Source organism: Aricia agestis, chromosome 9 (genome assembly GCF_905147365.1).
Source record: "Aricia agestis chromosome 9, ilAriAges1.1, whole genome shotgun sequence".
NCBI classification, from domain to species: domain Eukaryota; kingdom Metazoa; phylum Arthropoda; class Insecta; order Lepidoptera; family Lycaenidae; genus Aricia; species Aricia agestis.
The window spans coordinates 14,980,708-14,993,440 of record NC_056414.1 but is presented as its reverse complement, the minus strand read 5'-3'; the positions used below and the strand labels follow the sequence as shown (position 1 = coordinate 14,993,440).

The window sequence follows — 12,733 nt, the reverse complement described above, 5'->3', positions numbered from 1 at the left end:
GTTGGCGTTTACGATAATCGCTTGCCACTTGTCTAGTAGGGCTGGCAGGTTCCATATTTAAACTTCCATGTTCCTCCCCAGTACGTGTCGCAAGTGGTGAACCGGTCGCTTGTGGTGACGTGGCCGGCACCCACGGAGCCGCCCGACCGGAACCCCGCACCCGGCGTCTGCTTGCCGGTGATCGTCAGCTTCTGCCGGCAGCACCGCATCTCCTACAACTATACCATCTTTCCCAACTACATCGGACACTTCGGGCAGAGGGATGCGCAGCAGGTCAGTGTTATTTACAATACAACAAATCCATTGTATAGTAGTCTCAAAAATTTACTTAATTTTTGTTGGGTTTTTAAATAAATAAAAATTGATTTGTTTCCGAATAGATTTGTAACAAATACTTTCAGAACGTTGATGCTAATGGTGCCTACCACCGGTTCGGGAACTATCCCGGCGAGAAGAACCGGCGTAAGAAACTCGCACGGGGGTCCCACTTTTTTACCAAAAAAGTGAGAAAAAAATTAATCTTTTTAAAATAAAATTTACAATTGTAACTTAAAATTATACAATTTAATTATCCACTATCTAATTATGGACTTTTTAGGCCTCCACATTAACATTCAATAAACCAGTAGTATCTCCTGAAGAAACCCAATTGTAAATACATCTTCGAAGCCCGTCTTGAGTCTCCCGATCAAAGAACGTGCCGGACCACTCGCCGCGGGGATTATGCCCCCTGCCTTGAGCACTCCGCTAATTGTTCGGAAACCGTTTGATAACTTCAATCAGCTCAATATTATCAATTAATTATCTTCCACATAATATTATGTTCCGAATTTCCTAAGCCGTAGCTAGTGGAAACGGCGTATTTTGAATCCGGATAGCATGCGTAGAGGGAACGAAAAATGCGGATTTAAGGCGCTGTGGTTGTCACAACTACGTAAAATAGGTTTTTTAAATAATGTTTTGTTGTAAAGGAAATGTCATTATTTAAGTATAAAAAAGTACCGTTTTACAATTGAGAAAATTTCCTATACGCAATTGTATATCAGTACACAATTTGATAAATTCTGCTCGATAGAAAAAAATATCAAAGATGACTGTTATTACGCTATTTTTCATAATTACTTAAATCATTTTATGGCTAAATTACACACTTTCTAGAAAAAATAAAAAATGTAGTACATTTGTCGTAACCTAACCTAAACGATTTGATATATTTGATATTTTGTGTAATACTAAAATCAAAAGGTTTTTTCTCCTATTTCCTATTATCAAAGCACGCGGCGAGCGCGTGACCGCCACTGTACAAGGCGCGCTGATATGAATGTTATTTTAATGTCCTTTACGTCGATATTCGTACTGACAGACATCGACCTGCTAATTTTAGGGACCACTGGGCCTTAAGCGCGAGAAACTAGATTCGAAAAAATAATATTATGTCTGGCATTGATTATTAGAAGTAAGAACCTTATTGCCAAAGTAAAAAGTCAAACCCTGGTAGTTTTTCACATCGTTTTGATTCATGTGGTTTTTACATTTTACAACAATTATAACAATCAAAATGAATAATTGTTTGCCCAAATAATATCTTGCTACTTTCATAACGGAAGATTCGAAATGTGGCGTGCAACTCATGTTAGGTTTTCGAACTACGATTAACTTGGGCTGCATGTGTGCATCATAATAATGCTCGATTCTTACGTCTTGCCCCAGCCAGAAATTGGATGAAATTTTTGCGAACATCTATCTAGTATCTATCCATCTACTTTTTGCATGAAAATATATGGAAAATATCGGATGCAGATGTATGATGTACGACGTAGTAGCTCTATACGTGTTTTCAGTCAATTGACATTGACATATTCGTCGCTCCGAAGTGCTTTTCACTCGGCGGCCGCTCAGCCGTCCGCCTTTGTTTTGTTGAAGGCACTTACAGCAATAGCTCTTACGGCTGGTTGCGAGTGACCGTTTATCACGAAAATCGTCGCGTTTTAGAATAATAATGCTTTAGAGTTAAGTACTTGAGAGGGAGGAATGAATAAGAGTCTTTTAGATTGACTAGCGATCAAATATGAACACGGAACATACGCTAGGCGCTTCAAATGTTTATGTTTTAATTACAGATTACCAACGAATAGTTTCATCAATACATAATGCCGATGGTCGGAGTTAATTAGGCCGTAATCGATTCCCTGTACAATGTATCCGATAAATGAACCCTTTGTTGAGACGTCGGCGGCGTCAGGACTCAAACGGTGCGCCATTGTAGCCTGACAATGATTGATTCGCTGAAAGAGCTTCGTTACGTTAGGCCTTATCCGACCGAATGACAACAATAAATATGTTAGTATAATCCGACCAGTAGTTATGAAGTTACTTCAGTAATTTGAAAATAAACAAACATCCTGATCGCGAAAAATGTCGTAATAACGGGTTGACCAGTCTATAGCCAACGTCTCAGAAAACATACTACAACGGTTGCAAATATCCAATAACTAATTAGCAGCGAGTATGCATATTGCATACGCCGTTTTGATCCCACGTTGTAGCGGCCAAACCGCGCGTTTGCGCGAACGCATATAATAAATCCGGCCTATTAAGGTGACGCCTTGATAATTTGGCTGCAGCGATATCGATTTTAAGTTCATTGTCAGTATTCATCATTATTTTTTTTTTATTTTTTTTTTATTTTATTCAGAAAACTTACAGCTTTTCAAAAATTTCACTATGAGTATAATTATTATAGAAACATAAAGCCATTTATAAAGTTTTCACATATACGTAACAAAAAAAAGAAAAATAAGCATTAATATTATGTAACATGCAACAGTTGTAACTCGAAAATGAGAATAAGCAAAATAAGCAACAACACTCAATAGTCATTAACAACAAATATCATAGCTAAATTTATATACAAAGATAAATGTCTTTATCTTTGAATTACCCATAGCATAACACGATTGGTCAACTTATATAACACAGAATAATTAATCAAAAATACCTCTATAAAAACAGGGATTCTATTTTGCCTACAGAGGAGAGTGATCTAAGCATCCAAAATTTGTACATAGATTAGTTCAAGCATACACTATAATTTATTTACGGTTTTTAAATATAATTTAAAAAAAACCATTATGTCGCTTACACCCTTCCATTTCTTGCTGTTCCATTTCTTGCTTTCTATGAGAGGGCCGGCCCGGCCTCTTATAGAAAACATATCCAAAACTTTTTTTTTACTTCACGGCGTCACCTTAAGTGTTTTTCTAGTCGAGCGCTAATTTAGTCGATGTCGCTATGTCTTCCATAAACTTCCCTGTCATTCGTGTAACGTGTTCTGACAAGAAGTATTTCGGTAAACGCGAACGAACAAGTAAGTACTTTTTAATGGATCAGATCGTTAAATGTCAACTACATTTTGCTCCATATTTCGTAGCAGATGGCAAGAAAAGGTTAAGAGGCTATTGAAATTTTTGACTTAATTATGCTAATGAAACTTCAGCGATAGCTCGAGCCCTCTCAGGGAAGTACCGGTAGGTACTTCCTACATTGAAGATTAGCTTCGTTACACCTGAATAGGATTTCGTAATCAAGATTAATCTTGAGGGAAAAATTAATTAAACGTGTAACCCATTTTTAAAGGTTGGCAGGTTTATCAGCACGCACGCGCCGAAAGCGCCGCATTTTCGAATTCGTCGTATGAAATGATATTGTGAAACCTCGCGCATTCGTCCACTGTCTACACCGTACGCGCCGCATTAATAATAATAATAATATCTATGGACGATTCACACCGCGTCAGTCTGGCCCCGTGGTAAGTACCTGAAGGACTTGTGTTACGGGTACCAGACAACGAAAATATATTTAATACTTTTATACTATACCACAGAATTATATATATTAGTAGTACCAAACTATACATACATTTAAGATTTTATTATATGATACACTTAATTAATACACATCCATGACCCAGGAACTTTGAAAACTTTTTGTTCCGTCGACGGGATTCGAACCCGCGACCCCCGGATTGAGCTACCAGTGCGCTCACCACTGAGCCACAGTGGTCGTCATTTTGCGTATATAATTTTAAATGCGGTGCATTCGACGCGTTCGGCGCGTACGGTGCTCACAAATTACCCGTCCACGTCAGTTTATTATCTGGGGGCGTGCAAGCTATATCGCGATGTAGACGACCAGCAGCGACATCTATTACATTAAAAAATCACGTTTGTTGTATGAGAATATTATATTATTAAATCCCCGAAATATTTTTTTTTTAGTATTTATTGCTATAGCGGCTACAGAAATACATAATCGATGAAAATTTCAACTCTCTAGTTCTACCGTTCTTGAGATGCATCCTAGAGACAGATAGACATATTACAGACAGATGGATAGACGGATAGACATCGAAGTCTCAGTACGTACCCAAGGGGTAAAAACGGGACCCTATCCTGTTTTTACCCCTTGGGTACGGAAATTTAAAAATAAGGTGAAAGTTTATAATTTATATTATGATAGTCGGTAAGTCACGACGGCCGTCGCTAGATGCATGAGATACATCCAAGAGACAGATAGATAGACAGACAGACAGACGGATAGCGGACAGACAATGAAGTCTAGTAACAGGGTTCCGTTTTTACCCTCTGGGTACGGAAACCTAAAAGAAATACACAAAAAAAATCGGCCAAGTGCGAGTCGGACTCGCGCACGAAGGGTTCCGTACTGTAAACTGTTATAGAGCGAAAGGAGGAGAAAAAATTGTGTTTTTGTATAGGAGCCCCCCTTAATTATTTATTTTATTTCAATTTTATTATCAAATATTAAAGTAAGTACGTATATAATTAAGGATTTTGTGTAAATTTCAAGTGTCTTAATGTTTGGATTGGGAGTCGCCCTTAAATATTTCCTTTATTTTGTTTTTAGTATATTTTGTTGTTATAGCGGCACCAGAAATACACAATCTGTGAAAATTTCAGAAGTCTAGCTAAAGCGGTTCTTAAGATACAGCCTGGAGACAGACAGACGGACAGACATCGAAGTCTCAGTAATAGGATCCCGTTTTTACCCTATGGGCACGGAACCCTAAAAAATGAACTAAAAGAAAAAACAACGTAAACCAGCTTACAAAAAGAAATGAAATCCCACCAAAAACATTTTCATGTAAAAATGTTGCCAAGATGAGAACATAATAATATTATAGTTCGTCGTGTCAAAAAGTAGTGAGATCTCATGTAGAGCCAAGTTTCTAACCTTACATACGCAGCCCTAAATCTAAAAACCTTAATTTTACACTAAAGCACGGCAAAATATTTGATAATAATATTATAATGTGTCAGCCGCACGAGAAGAATCTAAAAACTCTACATATTAGTCAGAATCGGTGGCTTGGCCATTTTGTTATTCGTCAGGGCATTGAACTTAATAATATACCGTAACTAATGATAAATGGCCAGGTCACCAATTTTAACTAATGTGTAGAGTTTTTAGATTCTCCTCGTGCGGCTGGCACATTATATTATTATCAAATATTTTGCCGCGCTTTAGTGTAAAATTAAGGTTTTTAGATTTAGGGCTGAGTATGTAAGGATAGAAACTTGGCTCTACATGAGATCTCACTACTTTTTGACACGATGAACTATAATATTATTATGTTCTCATCTTGGCAACATTTTTAAATGAAAATGTTTTTGGTGGGATATTAATTATTTATTACTTTGTGCTTGCGCATAATCGTACACCTTGTGGAAATGGTGAAAATTCGCGGTTAATGGAAAACTTTGATACTATATTTGTGGTATATTATTTAACTACATGGCGCCCGCAAGTCCGTTGCACCAAATTTATAAGTTTATGTGTGGGAGAGCCATGCTTCGGCACAAATGGGCTGGCTCGACCGGAGAAATACCACGTTCTCATAGACAACCGGCGTGAAACAGCGCTTGCGCCGTGTTTCGCCGAGTGAGTGAGTTTACCGGAGGCCCAATCCCCTGCCCCATTCCCTTCCCTACCCTCCCCTACCCTATTCCCTCTTAAAAGGCCGGCAACGCACTAGCAACTCTTCTGATGCTGCGAGTGTCCATGGGCGACGGAAGTTGCTTTCCATCGGGTGACCCGCTCGCTCATTTGCCCCCTTATTTCATAAAAAATAATAATAATAAAAATAAAAACAAAAAAAAATATTTAAGAAGTGCTCCCGAACAACAAACGTCATTTTTTTTGCCATTTTTACTCTATAGTAATGATGGCACCAGGTTAGCACTAGAAATGTTCACTAAATACTCAATAGTATTTATACTTTAGTAAATAATAATAAAATTTCTTCCATACAAAAAAAACACTTTTTTTTCCTATTTTTGCTGTATAATGGTACGGAACCCTTCGTGCGCGAGTCCAACTCGCACTTGGCCGATTATTTTCACTTTGTATGTCAGCGTCAAAAGTTTCCCTATACAGGGGCCAAAAAAATTCGGTCTTTCAGCACTGCTACTTTCACAGTGAACTCTCTACGAGGAACATGTGCACATCCTAAAGTATTATCATTTAGTTTTGTTACATCCTGTATATATGCATTAGAGAATATGGGTAGGGTTTGTTTACCAGATATGATATTGTTACACGCGCTAGCTGTAGCCTGTAAGTCGTGTAACACGTGGAGGGTGGAAGGGTGGAGGGGAACACTTAGCGAATTGCCGTACACGTGGCGGTAAACCGAGACGTGTCACAACTCACAACACGCAGCGACTGATAGAACTTTTAAAAGCTTTATTACACAAGCGAAAAGTTTAGTGAAGGGTGAATTGTAATCATAAAATGGTGTCCGCCATTTCAAGGTTGTTATGGCATATGAGTATGTTGCGAATTATATTGTGGTGTAATATAAATTTATATACTTTTAAATTATAATATGGGCAAGAATCCTACGTAATTCTGAAATAATGAATGAAATTAACATTGACATTTGAGAACATAAAGGAAAATCACGGTCTTAAAAATCTCTTAAAGAGCAATTCGTAAGGTATCTATGAAAATTTCGACATTTAGAATTTATTTTTCGTTTTATGATAACTGAAAAGTCATCATAAAATGTTTAATTGAAGAACTCGAATTTACATACTTTGTTCCAAATCTATTTTTTAATTTAGAGTCTAAATAAAACACAAATTTTAAAATTTACCGCCTCGTAAAAGTACATAAACGGAAAATTACTTTTATGCTAAAATTTTGTCACGTTCGGTTGGGTATTTGAACAAGGATTTCGTCGTGATGCGGCCATGTTGGTATAATCATGACGATCACTACAAAAATAAACTCTCCCTTATATAGGTAAAGTCTTGAATTTGTATCCAATTTCAACTAACATCATTTTCCATACTCATAAATGCAAAATTATGTCACCGGCTAGTTGTTACGTCTTCAGTCTTCACAAATAAACCACTGAATCGATTGCATTAACATTGCAGAGTATATACAGGCTGCAATGAAACCTTCCTGCCAAAATTTGATATATTGATCCTTGGTAAAAATAAAAAAACACGTATTTTTTCTTTTAACGTCACTCAGTACTAAAATGTTAAGAAATACCTTCCGAAAGTTATCCTAAAAAACACTACGGTCGGCCGCGCGTGACGTGCCCCCGCGCGCGCGCCTCATCCCGCGTCACCCCCTCTCATTCCCCCGCGCCGCGAGTGACCGTTCTGCAACCATTTTAAATGGGATAAAATATGTCATTAAAAAAAAAAATAACACCGAATTTTTTTTGGTAATGATACCTAAACCCTGGAAAAAATTTGACAGGAAGGTTTAATTGCACCCTGTATAAGTACGTGAGCGTGATGATTTCCTTTTTATACCGAAAAAATGTGCGGTTCCCACTTCAAAAACAAAATTTTAAGCCACGAAGTTCCAGACAACATCTATTAATATAAAATCTCTGCTTTTAGTGAGTCTAGCTTAGACCCAAATCTCAAAATAAACTAGGAACATAGCGCCAACATAGTCTATAGTTACTTTGACATAGTTTGACCGCGTCTGATATGCAGACGTCGAGCAATGCACGACCGCGGCGCGCCGGGTATCTAAGTGGCCGTGGTTTCTGTTCGTGAATTGTTGGCGCGCCAAGCGGAGTTCACGGACAGTTATGTTTCCAGAATATTCTAACAATAACAGATTTTGCTTTGAGCTATTTTTATGTTTTGTCTACGGTGTAAAAGAAAGGATGATAGATTTAGGACTCTATATTGTTAATTATAGTATTTGATTACGTCTTTGTTTGTTACAACATAATTCAATCAGTACTACCTATTTTTTTAAATGAAATAAGGGGCAAACGAGCAAACGGGTCACCTGATGGAAAGCAACTTCCGTCGCCCATGGACACTCGCAGCATCTGAAGAGCTGCAGGTGCGTTGCCGGCCTTTTAAGAGGGAATAGAGTAATAAGGGAGGGTAGGGATGGGAAGGGAATAGGGGAGGGTAGGGAAGGGACTAGGGTAGGGGATTGGGCCTCCGGTAAACTCACTCACTCGGCGAAACACAGCGCAAGCGCTGTTTCACGCCGGTTTTCTGTGAGAACGTGGTATTTCTGTGGTTAAGCCGGCCCATTCGTGCCGAAGCATGGCTTTCCCACGTATAAACTACCTAAACCAAACCTTTTTTTTCCTAAACCTACTAAAACTATTGAAATAGAGACTACGCATTTTTTTTATTTTAGTTTAGTTATTCATACATAATATATTTTAGGTCCTGTACATCTGAAAAATATCCTTGTACAGGACCTGGACATCTATGAGGCGGTGGTGGACGTGCGGTGCTATGAACTTACCGCGCTGTTCCTGTGCTCGCTGTTCGTGCCGAAGTGCGGCCCGCTGGGGCACATGGTGCGGCCCTGCAGGGGACTGTGCCAAGGTAGGAACATCCTTTTTAAGCTGTCAGGGGACTGTACCAAGGTAGGAGCATCCTTTGTAAGCTGTCAGGGGACTGGGCCAAGGTAGGAACATCCTTTTTAAACTGTCAGGGGACTGTGGCAAGGTAGGAACATCCGTTTGTCAGGGGACTTTGCCAAGGTAGTAACATCCCTTGTAAGCTGTCAGGGTGCTTTTCCAAGTACTGAACCACTTTAATTTGTGTCATATTTGTCCCAAAGTAAAAGTCAATAATTTGGGAAAGCAATTACCTACTTATAATGGGTATCCTATACTAGGCCTATACTTGAGGGATACCACTATCATTATACACAACAATACGCCTTAAGGTATGGTTTATTGAAATAGATTAAGGAGCTGTTTCAGGCTATTCACAACTTATCTGACAGATAGAGTGTAGCCTATCCGGCACTGATCAGTAAAGTGATGAAATAGTCCCTAAGCGTCTTTTTATAAAATTCAAAGACTTTAAACGTTCTGTTATTCTTAGCACTATTTTTAAACACAGAGAGATTTTCTTCTTTAGATACTACCAAAGAATGTTGATACTTTCAAGACGTTTTCTTTTCATGAATGTATACAAGTTTTTAAGGTCTTAGAATTTTTATATTCAAAGACGATTTTTCTAAGATCGCGAAGGTTGAAAGCGACTTGAACTTTCAGAAACGATGAGAAGATGTGGCTTCTTCTTGGAAGTATTTGGCTTGTCGATGCCAGACTATCTGCAGTGCGAGATCTTCCCAGAATCCACCGATACAGATGTGTGCCTAGGCCATAAAGAAGTCAAAGAGGCTAAAATCAGAGCTTCAAAGCCAAGTAAGTGTATCTGTGTGTGTGTGTGTGCTTTATATATGGACGCAAGCATTTGTGTATCATCCTACAAAAAAATGACATACTTATAGAGTTATGAATGGAGTTAGAATCGTTGTTCTTTATAGAACATTTGGAACAAGACTGCATTCGTAACTTAACACCAATTTTTTGTGGGTTAATACTTAATACACAATTAATGCTTTACAGCGACCATAATATAGCGTTTAAGTTTTATGATTCTTCGTAATGTAATAATTTTTAAAATATGCAATATCGCGAAACAATAATAATATTACTATGTAACTAATTTGAGTATTGTTTAATACTTTAATTCTGGTAAATTCTTGTTGCCGGACAAACTTTGAAGAAACCACGGCACTTGTCTGTTTCACTTACACTCAAATTGAATGAAAAGAAATGAAAAATGTTTATTTTTAAATAGGCTAACAAAGTTAACACCTTGAACGTACACGAGGCCTACCACCGGCTCGGGAACCCGGCGAGAAGAACCGGCGTAAGAAACTCGTAATTCGCGCGAAACGCAAATGCTGTCTTGATTACAATGTTTTCATACGCGAGTGAAAGAGGCTTGACGCTTTTATCAAGAATTCTTTTTATCCAGCAACCGGAATTCATTACCACGTAGGCATCAATACGTTAACGAAGATAGATGAGTAATGTTAACGTTCTTTAGTGTGTCCCACCGGGTTCCAATGCGACATAAACCGCTGCATACCCCACGACTGGCGGTGCGACGGCCACGTGGACTGCGCCGACCGCTCCGACGAGCTCAACTGTCGCGTGTGCAAGCGTGGCGGCGATGTCCACTGCGGCAACCAGCGCTGCATCTCCCAAGCACATCTTTGCGACGGCAAGCTGGACTGCCCCTGGGGACAAGACGAGAGGAACTGCCGTAAGTATAGATCCAAGAACACCACGCGTACACCGCGTACACCACAGTATGTGGCGCCGACGTCCACTGTGGCAACCAGCGCTGCGTCTCTCGATCACATTTCTGCGACGGCAAGCTGGACTGACCCTGGGGACAAAATGAAAAGAACTGCCATAAGTATAGACCTGAGAAATCTGCTCCGACGAGCTCAACTGTCGAGTGTGCAAGCGCGACGGCGACGTCGTTTAATCGTTGTTGTTCTACGAATAATAAAAACGAAGGAATCGTAACTCCCATAATATTACCGTTTTAAATTTGGTTCCTTTTGATCTGTCATGTAACGTGTCAGCCTAGTACCGCTCAAGGTCACATAAATATTGCAAATGTATTGCAATGTGTACCTAAGGTACACTTTTTTGACAAGTATTGTGGAGCATGTTTTTTGACGGAGTTACTTTTCCTTTGTTTTTATTATTCGTAGTTGTTGTTCAACGTCGTTGCAACAGGCGTTTGTCAGCAGATATTGTGTAAATTTGCTGTCAAACGCCTATCGCAAGATACTTAATCACTCCGCGGTAATTATGAATAGCTCCGCTGATGTTGATTTGACTTAAATTAAGAAAATAAACAAATGCTAAAATATTTTATACAAAAATTCCTGCTCCTAATTAACTTAACGAGCAAGAAAACTTGCATAACTTTTATGCAACTCCTATTCGAGAGAATATTAAAGCTGAAATATAATCCAAAGCAATATCATATTAAAGTTTAGCTGCACCTCATTAAAACTACCTGCAAGTTGCGGCGTACGCGATATGTTTACGAACGTCTGAGCTACCTGAACTTAGATAACCGCTGACGGATTATCATAATAAACAACCAGCTAACTTTGTAGTGCTTTCGGCGTTCGCGTCATGTAAGAGCGTCGTTTCGACGCCTCGGTACTGCTAGTTCGTAAATAGTTTAGAAATGAAGTCGCTTTGCAAATTATTGTTGTTTCACAGTAATAATATACAATTTTTATGCACTTGTTACACTTTTATTAATTAATTTTATTACAATTTTATGTTTCACACGACCGGTTTCGATAAAATCATTATCATCATCATCAGGTGTGACCTGATGATGATTTTATCGAAACCGGTGTGTATTGTTACTGTAAAAGTGTATATTATTACTGTGATACAAGAATTTCTACCTTATCATATAGTTATAAATTATAATAATTGTTGTGTTTTCAGTCACATTTGAAATTATATATTTTTTTTTTTATAAAATAAGGGGGCAAACGAGCAAACGGGTCACCTGATGGAAAGCAACTTCCGTCGCCCATGGACACTCGCAGCATCAGAAGAGCTGCATGTGCGTTGCCGGCCTTTTAAGAGGGAATATTTAAAAAAACAAATGAAAAACCTGCAAATATAATTAAGTAATACGAAGCTTATTCTTAAAATATTATGTAAAAATCTTTTCTGTCTGGCAGAGCATCCATTTCCAGCATTGCCTCATTGATAGGCCATTGGTGATCTTATCATGATTATGGTCTATGATTTTTACTTAAGGGAGCATACCCATACTACGTGACCTACTTTTTAAAATTGTATGACGTTTCTCTCGGCAAAATTGACTACGTGACAAAACTCTAGACCCCCCCCCCCCCTCTCGTGACCGAGCGTAATATTTTGTAGACCCCCCTCCCCTCCTAAATGGGTCACGTAGTATGGGTATGCTCCCTAAGCTATTCAATCGATTCCTTGACCTCTCACTGCCATCGATGTACTCCAAAACTACTCTCAAGACGGTTCTCTCTCATATAAACCTATCCAGCAGTTCTTCTAAGCGAAGCCAATGGTATCAACTATCAAGTAAAGTCTTACCTCACTTATGAACGAAGCTAATGGTGTTACGGGTCCCTCTAACATAACCTCATCCACCAATGCGACTAAGCGAAGCGAACGATGACTCAAGTTATGTCTTACCTCATATAAACCAATGTAAGAGTAAGTCTAAGCGGAGTTAACAAACGGCGAACCGTTTGTTAGCTCCGCTTAGACTTACTGAGCCAACTCAGACATACACTCATCCACTGCGTCTAAACTCTAAACGCC

The 12,733-nt window shown here is 38.8% G+C and overlaps 1 protein-coding gene across 1 annotated transcript in view; it reads left to right on the top strand.

The window, feature by feature from the left end:
- Positions 1 to 12,733, top strand: part of LOC121730288 (atrial natriuretic peptide-converting enzyme) — a 109,939-nt gene that overhangs the window by 67,048 nt on the left and 30,158 nt on the right. The window contains exons 7-10 of the mRNA XM_042119267.1: positions 82 to 273; positions 8,771 to 8,903; positions 9,584 to 9,736; positions 10,428 to 10,646. Coding sequence (XP_041975201.1) covers positions 82 to 273; positions 8,771 to 8,903; positions 9,584 to 9,736; positions 10,428 to 10,646 — 697 coding nt within the window. The remainder of the gene's footprint in view (positions 1 to 81; positions 274 to 8,770; positions 8,904 to 9,583; positions 9,737 to 10,427; positions 10,647 to 12,733) is intronic.